The sequence below is a fragment of the Garra rufa genome, chromosome 12 (assembly GCF_049309525.1).
Source record: "Garra rufa chromosome 12, GarRuf1.0, whole genome shotgun sequence".
NCBI lineage: Eukaryota > Metazoa > Chordata > Actinopteri > Cypriniformes > Cyprinidae > Garra > Garra rufa.
Genome location: NC_133372.1, coordinates 42092902 through 42111975, shown reverse-complemented (window position 1 = coordinate 42111975; position 19074 = coordinate 42092902). Strand labels below are relative to the sequence as shown.

General features: G+C 36.1%; 1 protein-coding gene across 1 annotated transcript in view; it reads left to right on the top strand.

Moving 5' to 3' along the window:
* Positions 1-19074, top strand: part of gnai2b (guanine nucleotide binding protein (G protein), alpha inhibiting activity polypeptide 2b) — a 58564-nt gene continuing 39490 nt past the window's right edge. The window contains exon 1 of the mRNA XM_073851151.1: positions 1-724. Coding sequence (XP_073707252.1) covers positions 607-724 — 118 coding nt within the window. The 5' untranslated portion in view covers positions 1-606. The remainder of the gene's footprint in view (positions 725-19074) is intronic.

The following is a 19074-nucleotide window of genomic DNA, read 5'->3' as shown; positions in this document are numbered from 1 at the left end:
GTGTTGCTGCACGCTTTGGCTTTTTCACATTCTTACGCTCTGTTTATTCCTCAGAAGAAAGCAGCGCTAGCGGAGCGCCACGCCGAACGCTGCAACATTCTGATTTCGAATTTTGAAATATTTTGAATCACGCCGCGCCAGGATAGATATGCAGAACGTTTAAATTTAAAATAAAATTGCAGAGCTATTTGGCGGCAGAATTTCTCACCAGTTGGATACAATTTGTCGTGCAAAAACAGAAATCTGATTCATTGCAAGCAAATGATTTTGATTTCAGGAACTGTGAGCAGTTAACGTTAGATGAAAGCGCCGACGTCGCGGCTGCTCTTTGATCTGAAAGGAGGCGCTAAAAGAAGGAAGGAAGACTGATTGATTGATTTGGTGGGAAACTGAGCAACTTTTTAATCGCGTCTACACCTATTCGAACCCCCCTGATTGATGGAGAATCACAGGCCGGGGATTTTCGGAAGCAAATCTGTTAAATTGTGACACGTTGCGCCTTTATAGCACATCTGTCAATCCACGCGGCGTCTTTTTAGTTTACGCTTCTTGGACCAAGCTGATACTGAGCTATTCTTTGAAGTTTGACGCGCGCACGGTTCGATCATGGGCTGCACGGTGAGCGCAGAAGACAAGGCGGCCGCCGAGAGATCAAAGATGATCGACAAAAACCTGCGGGAGGATGGAGAGAAGGCTGCGAGGGAGGTGAAACTGCTCCTGCTCGGTAAGTCATGGCACGTCATGTGTGTGTTATTTTCAGCGGCTCTGTGTGTTCAGAAGCCTCCCGCGAAACATTTCGTTTTGCAGTGCTATTTGTCACACGCTTGCATTAAAGCAACACGCAGCCACTTTGCTACGCGTTTGGAGGAGATGCATGTCTTTAGTATGATCTGATGTGCGGTTCGGTTCGAGTGTGATGGATAAACAGGATGGATGCAAACACACCAGCATCCGTCTGATGCGCCTTGGCTGTCTTTCAACCCACAATATTATTTACAAAGACTCAAACAAAAAGAAAATTCCATATTTTTGGACATGCACCATGAAAATAACATTGTATACGTTGAAACTGTTTTGCGTATTATATAAATACTATGGTGTTACTATGTTTTCTAGACATGGTATCATGGAAATAGCATGTTTTTATATGATCAGTGATGGGTGATATTACTACCATAGTGTTTTGGACATATACGTGCACAAAGTACCATGTTATAGTGATGATTCAGACGGTATACTATGGTGCTTATGGTACGTTTACCATCTTATATGGGCAGGTATGAAAAAAAAAAAACAGCCTTTTAGTATCTCAGTGATCTCTTAACATTGTTGTAGGTGACATTAAATTTAATAATAGTTTTCAGAGTGCAAAGTAATTGAGATGCTGTTTAGTGTGTAATCTAGTTACATTATCATCAATAATGTTGTTTTTATACTGTTTTTGTCAAGTAATGTCATCTAGCTTATTCAGGTCAATTGCAGATGTTCTCAAATGTAACCATAATACATTATGTAACTTCTACTATACTTCTGTTAGCTATGCTCACCTCTGCCTTTAGAAAAAAAAAAACATGGCTATCAATGATTAATTATGTGGTTTCCATGGATACTGCGTTGTCCCTTATGCTCATGTGTTTAGGCCTGGTCATAAATAATCTCCACTCTCTTGTTCAAGTAAGATGGTTTACAGACATTAAAATGTAACATTCCATTCATGTTTGCAAAATAATGAAATCAAACGTACCTCTTAATATTGTCTTTAACATTCACAATAACCAAGAAGAAACATTTTTAAACTGGATTTACATAGAACATTCAGAAATGTAACCCTGGACTACAAAACCTTAAGTAGCACAGGTATATTTGTAGCAATAGCCAAAAATACATTGTATGAGTCAAAATTATCTTTTTCTTTTATGCCAAAAATGATTGATATTAAGTAAAGATCATGTTCCATTAAGATATTTTGGCAATTTCCTACCCTAAATGTATCAAAACCTAATTTTTGGTTAGTAATATGCATTGCTAAGAATTTTATTTGGACATCTTTAAAGGTGATTTTCCCAATATTTAGATTTTGATGTTTTGGTAACAAACCATACATGAATGGAAAACTTAGTCATTCAGCTTTCAGATGATATATATAAATGCCAATTTCAAAAAATTGACCCTTATGACTGGTTTTGTGGTTCAGGGTCACAAATAATGTTATCATAATTTAATTAATTTAATTGGAACGTTAGAAAAGGAATCATTGGTTAGCATATTTGTATCTTTAACTTGCCATTTTATGAAGTAAACAGGCATCCAAGAAGGTGTGCGCTTGCAGTCTGGTTTTTAAAAAGACGACCAGGTTAGAAGTAAACAAGAGTCTGCAGGTAGTGCTGTTCTGGAGTAACCCTGTTGTGAGAATCAGGCAAGTACGGCTCTAAACAAAAGACTTCGCCATTACAATTACACTTCATTAAAGCTGAGTGCTCCCGCTGTAACCAATCCATTTTTATTTTGTCAAGTCCATTGGTGGTAAATGAAAGTGTGCTTGATTTGGAAAGATACACTGGAGAAGGGGGAAGAAACCGCACAGTTCTGTAGTTACTGTATGCATATACACACCTGTTTAATGGCTCTTAAGTCATTAATTATTATAATACCCAGATCAACTAAATCATCAGTAGAGAAAACCGACTTTGCAAGAGCAGTAGATATGCACAATATTTACTCGCAAAATAATAGACGTGAATAATTGATATGTGACACTGGACCACAAAACCAGTCATAAGGGTTTTTTTTTTAATTAAAAGTTGAATAAAAAAGTGTTTAATAGATGTATGGTCTGTTAGGATAAGGCAATATATGGCTGAGATACAACTATTTGAAAATCTGGAATCTGAGGGTGCAAAAAAAAAAACCCTGCAATATATTCTGCAATATATTTACAATATATTTTTATTGAACATATCCTATATCTATATCTCTATTTATTGAACATATCCGGATCTTTACTTCATATCCTAATGAGTTTTGGGATAAAAGAGAAATCGATAATTTTGACTCACACAATGTATCTTGGCTATTGCTACAAATATACTTCTACAAGTGCTACTTAAGACTGGTTTTGTGGTCCAGGGTCATGTTGTCTTATAACATATTATTTACAGAAATTGCTTCCTATTTATTGACAAGGCTATTTCTAACATTTTTATTTATTTATTTTTTTGTTGAAGCAAGGGTTATCACAAAATGTCATGCGCATAACCGATATATCAGCATGTCTTTAGTACATGCAAATGTCAAATGTTTTGTTTCTGTATTGTCTAGCCATCTTTACGTAGTCTGGTTAACACTGTTGATTATATGATGTAGACTATATGTAAAAGTAGTTGCTCTAGTAAACTGAGCATGATTTGAAAAACCACAATGGAGAGAGAGGGTATGATAAGCTGCTTGGTTTTTAACCTATTGCACATGATTTTTCGCCAGTCAGGTATTTCACTTGAGTTTGGTTGTATCAGAGTTGGTCATAAACCAGATTACAAGAGCGTCAATCTCTTAAAGTTAGTGTAGTTGCTAGGGCTGGGCGATATGACCTTAAATTAATATCACGGTATTTTTCATCTTTTGAACGGTGACAGTATAATATCACGGTATTACTTTTTTTTTGGTACATTTTGGGAGGAGTAGCCTGTCCTGTCCCTTTAGTATGTGAATAAAGTTAATATTTTTATAATATAATAAGTAAATGGTAGGTATCCTTATCAAAAAGAGACATGGGAGATTTTTATGCATTCTCAACATATTTATTTTGCAAAAAACCTAAAGATCTTACTTAACAGTGTACAACAAAACAAAAATAATTTTTTATTGAAATTTAATTTCTGCAATACTTAAAACCTTTAAATAACTGGGGGAAATCAACCCATGCCAACAGTTTAATAGTAGACCATTTCTGTGCAATGTTGTTTTTGACAACCATCTTAGATTTAGTCTTAGTCTTTTGGACTAAAATGCTTCTTAGTTTTAGTCAAATTTTAGTCACTTCTATATGTGATAGTTTTAGTCCAATTTTAGTCGACGAAAAGTCAAAAAGGTTTTAGTCTAGTTTTAGTCGACGAAAAGTCAAAAAGGTTTTAGTCTAGTTTTAGTCAAAAAGGGGAAAAAGTAGTCTTTTAACAAATTAATATAGGTCAGTAAGTATTTTGCTGTTTGGTAGTGTCACTTATAAGTTCTGAAAATAGCAGATCTATAGTTCAACACAATGTGAGCTTCCGGATCGACTATTTTCACCAATAATTACAATAATGAAGGAATGTTTTAAAACATAAAAGACAAACAAGGATGGAATGCTAAAACGGCTTGCCATACTAGTATAGCAAAGAGTATTTAATGCTAAAACGGCTTGCCATAGCGTCAGATACTTTTTAAGTTTTAATTGGCATGCACAATAAGCGGAAATGTCATGCATTTTAAACGTCTGACGGACCACCCACTAACATTTTCGTCTATTCTCGTCTCGTCAACGAAAACTCACACACGTCTCGTCATGTTTTAGTCATCAACGAGCCATTTTTATCTCGTCATCGTCTCGTTATCATCATGAAAAAAAGTGGCGTCAACGAAATGATTTCGTCATCGTCATCGTTGACGAAAACAACACTGATTCTGTGGGGAAAAACGCGGACTTTGCAACCCTGCATCCAACACGAGCTGCTGCAGTTAATGTCATTGCACACGTGAGTACGACATTTTCGTCAGAGATTTTTGCATGTAAAAAAAAAAAATACAGGTTATGTTAATCGAGTTTACACACTGCCTCTGAAACTTTCGTCCGTCATAAAAAAATTTGGATCGTGTTTGATTTTCTGCATTTTTGCATCCATAATAAGCATTTTGATAAGGATGGCGAATATGAGAAAACAAAAAAAAAATGCATACGAAAATCGGACTCAGTGTACAATGACCTTTAGATTTGAATGATCACGGGTCGAAAGTAAAGAGAGATGACAAAAATAGACTGAAGGATTTGCTTCAATCTTGTACTCACTGACAAATATCTATTATAAGATGCGTTGCTCCCTTTGCACAGAGTGTGCGTTATCGCAAAATCGAAAGTAAAAGTAAACAGCGCGAGCACTCATTTAAAAGCGATTTCTATACCCTGCATATTGAAAGTGCGAAAATTATATACAATATTAGAATATTTGTGGGTGCGCCGATAAGAAAAAAAATATGGAGCTCAACTAAATATCGCGCCATTTTTCTGATTGGCTATGTAGTGTGGGGCTCGGGTCGGGTGGGCCAAGCTTCTGCCTGTAAGGAACTACAGAACTAAGAGCATTCTAGAAAGAGCTTTGTGATTGGATGGAAATTTCAAGCATCATGCAAGGACATGCAACTGATATAAATATTGGTTGGACGTTTAGGGGGGAGTATGTGGGAGTATTACTATTGGCCACTATTCGCAGAGAATTTAGTAACGTCAATGATTCTAATAAGCTCAGGCCGGTCACGTTCGCCTCGCGCCCGCTAGATTTGTGATCCGCTGTGTAAATCCTTCGGCCGGCCGACCGGGAAAAGTCCCGGTCGTCCCGATTGCCACTCCGCCCCTGGTATAGGCTACAGGCCTGACCTTTCTTCACGATGTTTCACCAGTCGTTTAATTGCCACTCGCCTTTTACCTACCACCTGCAAAGCTGATACAAATATGTTTAACTTTTTTATTTACAACAAGATATATAGTATAAGGACAGGTATTCAGACCACAGCTGAATGTTTGAAGAAAATGTAATGCTTTATTATTTAGAATTAGCTATTATTGATGTAAATGCAACCGTTCAAGGCACGTAATTGATTTATTACGTATTAGAAAATCCATGTCGTGGTGCAATGTCCCACCAGTGCTGACTATGACACCGGTGTACCGCCCACCCCTAGTAGTTGCTTAAACTGTGGCCTAATTCTTGATGGAGCCGCCTCACACTTCAGTGGGGCTTCACACAGTCATAAGCTGGAGCGTTTGTGTCCTCTATGTCATATCCTGTTAGTGGCGCAGCATGTGTGCTCGGATGCTGACAGCATGGGGACAGGTGTGACAGCGGCACTCTCCACAATGCGCTTTACCCTACGGAGAGAGCAAGCAAGAGTGAGAGAACTGGGAAAACGTGCCCGGGGAATAACGGAGACAGGCTTTAGATGTAATCAAAAAATTGGATGAACTTAGCTTGACATTGATTCCCCCAGGCACATATACCATGTTCAACTTTAAAAATATCTGCATGTAAATAAATAAAAGCACATACACTACGTTATTCAGGTCTCAGACTTTTAGTGTTAAATCAGAAATGAGACGCGCGTCACCCAGCGCTCAAGTCCTGACTGGTTGAGTGTAAATATGGGTTTCCACACACCACAGTGTTTACAGAGCTCCCACTAATGCTTTCTTACGGTCAGGTCTGAAAATGATAGATGACCACAGCAGTAATCTCATGCCGTGTAAACACAGTGCAATTACCCGTCAGAACTGTATTCTGCCTCATTCAGCGTTTTCACAATATTGCTAAATGTACATAAATCATCAGTTTGAAACATCCAGATTGTGAAAGTAATACTGGCTGGGTTACTTTCCATTGTTTACTGACTTGAATCAAGCACCTGACAGGTAGTTATTTTCAATTCTGTCAAAGGAAAAGTTGACTCAAAAAAAGAAAATTTGCTGAAAATGTATTTAACCTCAGGCCAGGAAATTTGGAGAAATTTTGCATAATATTATTTGATCACCGATGGATCCTCTGCAGTGAATGGGTGCTGTCAGAATGAGAATCCAAACAGATGATATAAACATCACACAACTCCATTCTATCAATTAAAATCTTGTAAGTGATGTTTTTAACTTCAAACCATTGATTCTAGCTAAAATAATGAGCCCTCTATCCATAATATTGCTTTCTCCAGTAGTAGTTTTTTTTCTGAATCAGGAGAGAAATATGCACAGATCAAGCACTGTTTACAAGCGAAAACCATTCTAAACAAAATATGTCCGAGGATTTTGATGTGAGATGCCAACAGTGGATGTTGTAATGGAGAAAGCATTATGGATTATAGATAATTTTGCCAGAAGCGACAGTTTAAAGTTAATTAATGATTCAGCTTTTTGTGTCAAAATATGTTAATTAATTGACTGGAGTGGTGTGGATTATTACAATGAATATCCTTTCATTCTCACCCATTCGCTACACATTCTTAAAAATAAAGGTTCCAGTAGGGGGTTTTCACAGAGATGCCATGGAAGAACCAGTTTTGGTTCCCCAAAGAACTTTTCAGTCAACAGTTTTTAAAGAACCATTTTTTCTTAGTGTTTTTTTTTTTTTCTTTTTTTTTCTTTTTTTTTTCTTGAGGAAGCATTATTATGGATTTTGGACTCAATTTTGCCAGAAGCAATGGTTCAAAGTTAAAACACATTAATGATAGATTTGTTTGTTATAAACATTTAGCTTTTGCTTCAATTGTGTTAATTAATGGACTGGAGTGGTGTGGATTACTTGTGGATAATTAAAATGTTTTTATTAGCTGTTTAAATGTTCATTCTTACGGCACCCGTTCACTACAAATTCTTCAAAATAAAGGTTCCAACAGGGGGTTTTCACAGCTATGCCATAGAAGAACCACTGTTGGCTCCCCATAGAACTTTTCAGTCAACAGTTCTTAAAAGAACCATTTTCTTAGTCTTTTTTATTTTTTATGGAGGAAGCATTATTATGGATTATTGACTCATAATTTTGTCAGAAGCGACGGTTTAAAGTTAAAACACCTTAATGATTGATTTGTTTCTTTTAAACATTCAGCTTTTTGCTTCAAAATATGTTAAGTAATGGACTAAAGTAGTGTGGATTACTTTTGGATAATTGGGAAGTTTTTATTAGCTGTTTGGACTTTCGTTCTGACGGCACCCATTCGCTACACATTCTTAAAAATAAAGGTTCCAAAAGGGGGTTTTCATAGCGATGCCATAGAAGAACCAGTTTTGGTTCCCCAAAGAACTTTTCAGTCAACAGTTCTTAAAAGAGCCATCTTTTTTGTGTGTTTTTAAATTTCTTCTTAGTGTGAAGAACATTTTAATAATCTAAACAACATTTTTTTCTCTGTAAAGAACCATTTGTGGATTGAAAAGTTTCCATGGATGGTAAAGGTTTTTTGTGGAACCATTGAAGCAATAAAGAACCTTTATTTTAAAGAGTGCAGAGGAACCATTGGTGAGCAAGTAATATAATGCTAAATTTCTCTGATGTAGAAACAAACTCATATGCATCTTGGATGGCCTGAAGGTGAGTACATTTTCAGCAGATTTTCTGTTTTTGGGTGAACTATTCCTTTAAATTGTCACATTTCACATTAGTATTAACGCAAGTTCAACACTAGCAGTGTAAACGGGGAGCAAAGCAGTTATTTAAATTGTATGATGATTCACAGGTTTTTCATGAAGCAGTGTAATCTGTGATCCTGGTCCATTTTTTGAAATAGAGATTTATACAACATCTGAAAGCTGAATAAATACGCTTTCTGTTGATGTAAGATTTGTTAGGATAGGATAGAAAATCTGGAATCTAAGGGTGCAAGAAATTCGAAATATTGAGAAAATCACCTTTAAAGTTGTCCGAAAGAAGTTCTTAGCAATGCATATTACTAATCAAAAAGTAAGATTTGATATATTTACGGTAGGAACTTTACAAAATATCTTCATGACCTTTACTTAATACCCTAATGATTTTTGGCATAAAAGAAAAATTTTAAATTTTGACCCATACAATGTATTGTTGGCTGTTGATTCAAATATACCCGTGCTACTTATGACTGGTTTTGTGGTCCAGGGTCACATTTGTTGTCTACAAATTGAGAACCACACCTATGACATCCACATGTGTCATCTAGGTAGAAAGCTCGCCAGCATTCGTGACAGAAACCTATCCTTCAGACAGGCTTTTAATGATGTTTTTTTAATAGCCTCTTTCGCTCCGGAGATCATCAGAGTGCGTCATGTTTGAAACCGCATGTGTCAGAATGACTGACCTTGCCACCTCTTCATGTCTCTGATGAGCAACTCACCATTATGACACACGTCTGCTGGTCACAGATACACCAGACTCGTATCAGTTGGGTTTAAGTTAAGAAGTTGGCAGAACGTTTGGATGCCAGGAATATCCTTGAGCCAAGCTTTGATTTTACCCTCAAGAATGTGCCCACAACATGGACGGCAAGTGTTGAATCCCCAAACAACCGAAGAGTCAAGGTCATGTCACAGAGCAGGAAGTACTTTGTGGTTTTGTGTTTATGATAAACCAAGCTTCTTTGAACTCTTTCGTTCTGCCTAAACACAACATCTTAGGTGCACAGGGTTGGCAAAAACTCAAGGAAATTCCAAAAGACAAAAGCTTTGGGGATGAGAATGATGAGCAGTTCCTTTGAGCTCAGGTTCTGAAAGGAGAATGGCCTGCGGCGGCAGTCACATCACATAACTAATGGAATTGTGCCATAGAATGGGGGCAAGTGACTATCAGGAGGGTTTGTGTGCTGGAAGCTACCGTTATAGACACTCATTTGGAGAGGTTATTCTAGACTCTTTTATCCGAGACCTTTTTTAGAATTTGCATGTGAATATCCCTTGTAAATCCCAGAGGAAAAAAAAAATTGCAATGATTCAGCTGCACATCATTTAACAGCCAACTAGGGCTTGGTGGTTAAACTAGAGATATATCTCAATATTTTTTTCTCCAAATTATATCTCACTGGCTGTTAGATTGGAATAAAGGCACCTCTCACTGGGGAAATAATTAAAATTAGGAAATGTATTTATTTTTACTAGGGATGTAATGATAATATTAATATCGTGATATTGTGATAGCAAAACTGTCTTGATATTATTGTGGTCAAATGATGATATGAAACGATAGGTCTTCCGGGCAAAAAGTGTAGTTTTAAAAATATATTTAAACTTCTAAATCACACAAAAGGTCTTTAAAGTTGTGTTTTGGGCCATTATGCTTTGACAGCGTATTTGTCAAATGAACTAAAACCGAAAGCACAATATGGCTTAATCCCTTTATCAAGTTTTCGCTGTGCATTTCAAAGCAAAGCACGTAACTTCAGGCAATCAACTCTGGTGTTTTCCGCACCTCAGAACATCTCCGTTTACAGTGAATGAATGCAGTGAACTTGTTTATTGCATGTGCTGTGAGTTTAGCGCATGTTTGGGAATGCAACGGCCAGCAGTTATGCTTTATTTTTGCGACAGATGATTACAGAATTTTGCTAGATTTGTAGTGAGATGCATTTTTGTAAGCCTATTTTCACTGAAGCTCAATTTTGTTTCAAAATAAAAGCTCTACTGCTGTTTCTATCCAAATAAAAGCTTGAACGTGCAGTATGAATTTCTGACAGTCAGCGGTTTCAACTGGTAATGTTACTGCAGTCCAAATTTAAGATATCTCTTTCAAGTGTAGAAATTAGGAAAAATAAGTGATATACCTATATATTCTTTTTTATTTATTTTAGGGTGCAAGCATTTTACAATATATGGCTATTACGGTCATCGTTGTTATTGATATTATATTCTAATTTGTTTGGCTTCCTAAAACACCAGTGTGACTGTAATTTAGACTGAGACTGTATATCCCCAAAATAAAGAGGGTTGAGTCCCCTTTAAAGTTTAGGTACAAGTCAGTTCATTGACTTTTTCCAACGTAACTTTTCTTTTTCGTAACTTGGGTTAGGGTTCTTAATTATGAACTCCCAAAGAGCATTAGATAGAATAATTAAACTTTAAAATGTACAAAATGTTACTTTTTTCCCCCCAATTTTTCTTTTGTCTTTTTTAAAATATTGCAATAAATATCATATTGTGGACTTCATATTGCAATATTATTGTATCATGAGATGCAATATACATTATATGTATCATTACCTCCCTACTTTTTACACTATGCAGTACTTTTATTCAGCAAACATGCATTAAATTGTTAAAAAAGTGACATTGGAGACATTTAAAAAGATTTAAATTTTAAATAAATGCTGTTTATTTGAACTCCTGGAAAAAAAAATCAGAACAGTTTGTTGATAATTATAAGAAATGTTTCTTGAGCAGATCAGCATATTAGAATGATTTCTGAAGGATCATGTAATACTAATGACTGTAAAATAATAATGCTAAAAATCCAGCTTTGCATCACATGAATAAATTACATTTTTTTTAATATATTCAAATAGAAAACAGCTATTTCAAATTGTAATTATATTTCACAATATCACAATTTTTACTGCGTTTGGATTAAAAAAAATACAGCCTTTGTAAGAATTAAAATAATTTCAAAACATTACAAAAATCCCAGGTTATTAGTTTCAAAATGTTTTTTTTTCCTTTTTTCCTCTCCCAACTATTAATTTAACCAAACAGCTATTGTTGAATAAACTAAAATGTAAACTACAGAAATGATGCTGTGCTCAGATACTCAGTAGTTTATTGTACAGATCTCGTAATTACACATAAAGCTTAACACAGTGCAGTGAGAAGTGAGGATTTTGGGATAAAACTGGTGTTTAAAACAGTGTATGAATATCTGTTGTTAAAAACCTAGAAGGCAAGTGGCTTCTGTGATTTATCCGTTGCACTGTTTACATGTTGAGTCATTGTGTTGTGTCTATGTAACTTTGGCTCATGGTGTGGAGAGAGCAGAGATCAAATCAGGATGCTTCCTGTTGGGAGACGTCCGGCACGGAGAGAGGGAGCCACAGTCCCAGACAGTGATAAAACGCACCACCTTCTCCTTTTACCTTCAGATAGAGTGCAAAAACAACTCGCCAAGGTGACACCTCTCGCAGAACAGGTGACAGCTTCCCGCACAGTCACTGTCACGCACACTTACATTTTCAAAATACGCACCCCCCCCCCCACACACACATACTTTAGAAACAGACTGTCCTCCAAAAACCTCCTCTGTGATTTGTGCGTGCACATGTTTGAAAACAGACGCCTGGCTTCTAGTTTGCTATTTCAGCTCGTCTCAAAGGTCTTACATCAACCTCGCCCAAGTTGAAAGTGTCTTTCATAGAATGATGTTAGATCTTCAGGTCTCAGTGTGGAATATGCCAAAAGTTGGTGTTCCTTTGAAACTTGAAGAAACAGAGTTTTGTGGTTGTGTTGTGCTGTGTATTTGCTCTATGGTTATGAAAAGGTAGTTTATATGACTTGTGTGCTAGATTTCAAGTCCTTGGAAGCCATGAGAGCAGTGTTTAAGATGTTACCAGCTAGAACCAATTGAAGTTGGCATGAATGACGTCAAACCTTTCACATCAACCGAAGAATACATTTTAAAGAGAAGCTGATGCATTGTGCAATGTGGGTCGATTTTGTTTTCATGTTGTCTTGGAGATCTGCTGAGGTTCTTCACACTGGATGTTTTCTCTGTTTAGCCGTTTACAGAGTCTGTAATAGTTGTTCCTTTGTTGCGTGTATCATTTGGGATGTTGTGCATTTTATTGATCTCCGCCTGTTGGGGCTAAAATGCTTGCAGCCATTTACCAGCGACCTACTGTGCTGTTTCTGTCATTATAGACTGTAATGCATCAGCCGGCCTGCCAGTTTCCCTCACAGTCATTGTCAGTCCATTTTCATTCCTGCAAAACTCAGAAAATAGACAGAACCTCCTGCGGCCTGTGTTATAATCTGTTTGCCTTGAAAAGAAGGCAAAATAGAGAAAGCTAGATTTATAGAGTCTATACACTACCATTCATATTTGATGATTTTGAAAGAAGTCTCTTATGCCTGTCAAGGCTGCATAAATAGTGTTAAAACAATATTACAGAGAAATATAATTTTAATGTAATGTTTACATAAATGTACCGTATTTTCCGCACTATAAGGCGCACCTAAGAGCCTTAAGTTTTCTCAATAATCGGCCGTGCGCCTAATAATCCGGTGCGCCTTATGTGTGCACTGATTTCCAAAATCTGTAAAAATGTTGTTGTGCGACTATGGTAAGCGCTCCGCTTGATTGACTGTTGGACCATTTCCCGCTGACACAAGGACACGTACACTACGTACGCTGGCAGCGATAAACCAATCAGAGAACATTACGTAATACGTACAGTACGTACGCTTAACATTTGTTTGTAAGACTGATTCCGACAATGATGAGAGAGAACCCGGCATGTTTGATGCGAAATTGCCCAGCTGTTGAATTCAGACACAGAAGATGAGGATTTTGATGGATTTGTGGGAGAAGATTGATTAAAGAATAATGTGAGTGTATTGTTAAATAGTAAAGTTCAACTAACGTTAAACTCACTGTTTTGCTTCCGTTACCTTTTTTTGTAGACCGTATGTTTTAGCATGCGCCTTATAATACGGTGCACCTTATGTATGGGTTAAGTACAGAAATAGACCCCGTAATTGAGACTGCGTCTTATAATCTGGTGCGCCTTATGGTGCAGAAAATACGGTAAATGTAATTTATTTCATTGATGGCAAAGCAGAATTTTCAGCATCATTACTCCAGTTTTCAGTGTCACATGATTCTTTGAAAATCATTCAAATATGCTGATTTACTGCTCAAGAAACATTTTTTTTTATTGTTATCAATGCTGAAAACAGTTGGACTGCTTAATATTTTTACGGAAACCATGATACTTTTCATGATACCATTAACATTAGTAGGGTTTCCGCAGGTCCTTAAGTCTTAAATTTAGTTGTATCAAATTTAAGGCCATAAAAAGTCTTGAAAGGTACAAGAAAGTCTTAATTATGGTTTCAAGAAGTCTTAAATTTGGGGACAGAAAGACCTAGCTTAATGTGAAGATATAGCTTAATGTTATGATTAAACTTCAAAAGGCTCTGATTTTAATGAATATATATGAGTGCTGTATGCTTCAAAGTCGAGTGTTGTGCTGTTTTGTGTACTACCGTTACCGGGAAAAATGCTGTATTTCTGCTGTTCCGAAAGTGCCATCTACTGGCAGAAAATAAATTTGCTTTTTCAATTAGCCCTTCTGACCAATGCAAAAATCGACCCATATTTTTACGCAGCAAACACGCAAAAGTGTAAATATGAACTGACAGTAAAACATATTCATATGTTGTTTCATTTATGTAATTGACTGATCATACTTGTTTAAATCAATATAATAATTGGTACTTTTGACTCCATTCATGGGTCCATTTTCTTAAAAATAGTTAAGAAAGGGCTAAAATGGGAAGTTTATCATTTTATGAAGCTTTTTGTTTTTGTGAAAGCCTATATCTGAACAGATCATAGACATTGCCCTACCCATATGGTATTCATTTCATCTTAAAAAGGTCTAAAGTCTTAAATCAGAGCTTAAAATGCAGATAGTCAGCTTAGGTGCATGCTTGGCCTAAATTGCATAACTTCCAAATAATTTGTTTGTATGAATTTTCATTAAATGGTGTGTCAGGAAAGTAGTCTACGTCTCATGGTGTCATTTAATTCAATCATGCACCTTCTTCTCAAAAATGTATCCATTAAACATTGAAAAACAGTCATCCACTACCCGCTAGAAATCCACCTGGTCTTAAACACACTGGGTGGTAATGTTAGTATTCATGCAATGTATCATGGTCTTTTTATAAAATGTCCTTTGGGTAATGCTATACTTCTAGAATGGTCTCTGAAAGGTTTCGTGTGGTTATGATGGTGGTTTTCCACTCACGTGCTTCTAAAATCCCCAGCACTACCTGGTCAGTCTTTCGTTTAAATATTGTTCTTGGTTTTGTTTCATTGCTGTTGTTATGCCAAATTTCCCTTTGACATTTGACACAGTCTCATAGAACTCTTTGTCTGGTAGATCTGGACCGTGATTGGTTTACAGCATGGGTTTGGGTTTTCTTTTCTAAATTCTGCACTTGATAAATTTTCTGAGCCAAAATGATTACGCTCTTTTGCAAACTGCCCACGCTTTTGTTCTTGTGTACTTCCTGGATCCGTTTTTGCACGTTGATGTATCTCCATTCTTTGACTTCTCGTCTTGCCAGACGGAATGTCGAGGAACGCTTGGGAACTGAGAATTCCGTCTGACACAATGGCGTCGGCCCTCCGGTGGAGGGTTTAAACGCGCCTCTGTAGGAGTGCTCTTTGTGAAGCTCTTGTCTTTTTTTGAAGCACTGCTCACAGATGTAAATTGGACTCAGGCTCTGATTAGGCCACTTGACGGGTGGCAGTGTAGAGCCGCACTGGAGATCAAAGACGCCGACGACGACTCTTTAGACACCGATGCTCTAAATTGGTATAATTTATCACTGTAGTGAATGCTGTCATTATGAATGCCCTCCTCGGCTTCTCAAGTGCATTCTTTGCTTCGAGAGAACACTGTGGACATGCAATAAGTATGCTTCTTATCTGGAAAAGAGTAGATTAAATTTAAAACTGTTTTCAAAGGTAAATTGCTGCTCGAGTGTAATCTGGAGATGCATTAAGCCTTGTTGCTCATACTAGCAGTGTTTAGTCGAATCCGGTATGCTGTGTTTGCACCATTAACCAATACTCTGCCTCCCTTTTGATTATTGTTGTCAATTAGCAATGGGTAGCATGTCAAAAGTTTTAGTTTACAAATATTATGTCGTGGTAATAGTGTAACACTAGGTCTTTTGGCTGGATAGATACTGAAATATCTAATAATAATCAGACAATCCTTTGAATTAAATGCTTTTCCAATGAAAATAACATCTATGTATCCCTGGACCACAGAACAGTCTTAAGTAGCGCGGGTATATTTGTAGCAATAGCCAACAATACATTGTATAGGTCAAAATTTTAGATTTTTCTTTTATGCCAAAAATCATTAGGAGATTAAAGATCATGTTCCATGAAGATATTTTGTAAATTTCCTACCATAAATGAATCAAAACTTAATTTTTGATAAGTAATATGGATTGCTAAGAACTTAATTTGGACGCCTTTAAAGGTGATTTTCTCAATGTTTTGATTTTTTTTTGCACATTCAGATTCCAGATTTTTAAGTAGTTGTATCTCAGCCAAAAATTCTGATGATTTATAAATCTTATTTTTTTTTTTTTAAATTACTGATTTTGTGGTCCAGGGTTACATATACTTTATGCCAAACTATATATATGACTTTTTAATGGTTTTGAAAGATGTCCACAGAGACTTAAGTTTATTTGATCGAAAACGCAGTAAAAACTGTAATGTTATTAAATTATATTACAGTCTAAAATAACTATTTTCTATTTTAATATATTTTTAAATGTACTTTGTGTAATGCAAAGCTTAATGTTATTAGTATTAGTTATTATTGGCGTTTAATTATTAATGATGGTATTATCAGTGTTGCTTTTTCTTATTTTGATTAATAAGGTTAAAAGGTAAAAAATATATGTTTTTCTTTTGGTAATATAAATGTCTTTACTGTCACTTTTGATCAATTAAGCATCTTTGCTGAAAAATTAGAATTAATAACTTTTGAAACAAATAAAACACCTTAAAACACAAAATTAGGAATACATCTGATATTATAAATGGGGGCTTCAGATTTCCACTCTTACCCAGATTTAAAAATACCAAAAAAAAAAAAAAAAAAAATGCTGGTTTTTGGTTTCCTAATGTTTCTTTTTGGCCAGCGTATCTGCCATCTAATCCCATGTTTAATCAACACTCAAATTTATTGAACTGACTAGCAGTATTACAGTTGGATATATTCTATAGTGTGTAAACAGATCCCTGGTCAAACTGCAATCTAAAACTCCCTCCACATGGCTGGTGCTACGTGTTTATGATTTATGATAAGACTTTGATTGCATTGCACATTCTGAGTGCATCTCAGTGCATCCCAGCCAGTTTCCCCTGTACATCCTGTGCTGCGCATTTCCCAGGCTCATCACGCAATTGAGCTGCCTTTCGTTTCGTTTCATGTCATGTTCTGGTTTCGCTCTTTATATCCAAACAAACCTCCTGCTGCTTACAATGACATCATGTGATGTGGACAGAAAAAAAAGCTAATTATTAACAAGGAGCAAGTGCATTGAATGAGCAGGAGGGTCATGGAGGCTCATGTTTGAGATGGTATCGATTTGGTATTTTTTTTCCTTTTATCTTTTTGCACTTTTAGCGGTGAACACTAAGCTGTTTTTTGGCCAGAATATCAAACTTTAATGAGTTTTCTTACTCTTCCAAGTCAAATAACCAACTAGCAGTTGATAATTTGATATGACGCAACCTCGTGTTTTGGCAAGCACAAGTTATGTTGCCTTTATTAGCAGATTGGAGCGATTTGCCAGTAGCAAACTAGCAAGTCAAAGAAAGGTTTATTACGTTGTTTTCCCCTTGGCATGAGTGGAAAAGTTCATGCCAGAGTGTGCGATTGTGCTACTGCATTGAGCCGGCTGAGCGTTGTAGTTGGACTGATCTCTATAGGCGAAATTACTGTTTGCAAACAAACGCTTATCGGCTGCTCTTCTGGGTTGTCTAAAGAAGATTCAGTACTTCAATTAAATAGAGCTGTGTGCAGCCATGTCTAGAAGTCTGAGATTTGGACTTCTTTTGATTTGCATCATTTATCAGTGGATCAGGACAAATCTGCGAATCTGTTTGGATACGTTTGCTGGTTGACCCAGTTGATCTGCGGCTGGTGTCATTCAATTTATTTCACTTAGGCAAATCTTATTGCTTCGTATTTCAGTAGTTTAACTTTGAAAGCACTGTCTTGAGAAATATCAGATCAAAAAATGACTATCAATAACCCCAAACCAGCCTGGTTTTAATAATAAAATACATTCATCACATACTAGCTTTTTGAGAAATTGCATGCAAAATCATTTATTTTGAATGCAGTATGTAATTTGTACAATCAAAAGCATTCGATATTAAATAGATGTGCATTTGTTGGACTTTTTGTTTTTACACATGCACTGTAAAAAAAAAAAAAAGTTGTGAAGAAAGTACAATTTCAGACACAATTTAGTTTGATTCAATGCCATTTCTTTGTACGTACTTGCAAAATTTAGTAGAAATTTCTTTAGTGTATGGCACATTGAAGGAATATATTTATATTTATTAATATCTGTGACCGTGGACCACAAAACCAGTCATAAAGGTCTGATAGCTGAATAAATAAACTTTCAATTAATGTATGGTTCCTTAGGATAGGACAATATTGGCTGAGATGCAACTATTTAAAATCTGCAATCTGAGTGCAAAAAAAAATCAAAATATTGAGAAAATTGCCTTTAAAATTGTCCAAATTAAGTTATTAGTAATGCTTAGTAACTTATATTTCTATATTATTAACCATAATGTCATTGTATAATAACAAGTATTGCTGAATATATATAATGCTTATAATAACTGCTCATTTTCTAAAAGCTGCTTGCCTGAAGAACAACTGCTGCTTGTTTTGTGATGGCAGAATTTAATCTTTGCAGGAGTCTTGTTTTGAGAGATGTTAGACACTCGGATTCTACATTTGTTTCATATAAAACCAATAAAATATGATTGCAGTGATGTTTTCCATAGAGCAGCCTGGTTTTAATAACGAAATACATAAATGCTAGAGTATTAGGCAGCACAGTTATGACCAAAATCATTGCATTTGTAAATTGCAAATCGTCCTAGATTTATTTTATGCATTATTTTTATGCTCTTTTATTTCTCAGTAAATGTTAAGTAAATCATGCACAGGCATGCATGTCTGTGATACTGCTCAATCACTGCAAATTACATGCAAATACAAAATCTGAATAGTAGTAGACCTAAATGGAACTGCAATTGACATTTTTCACTATTAGTTAATTGTGACAGCGGTAAATGTCTTTTTAATTAACTAGTTGAGTGTGAAGCCCTGCCTTTCGATTTTTGTCCCGTGAGATTTGTGGCCCACTATCAGCTCTGATGGTTGTTATTGTGGGAATATAGTATAACTAGTATCATCTTTGGGGGACGTTGGTCACAAATTGTTAAAGAGACAATAGATTTGTAGTGAGTTGGAGAGTCTGTGTTACATAACCACGCAGCGGCTCCTGAGAACACAGGCTGGTAGCTTGTGTCCAAGTCACCATGGAGA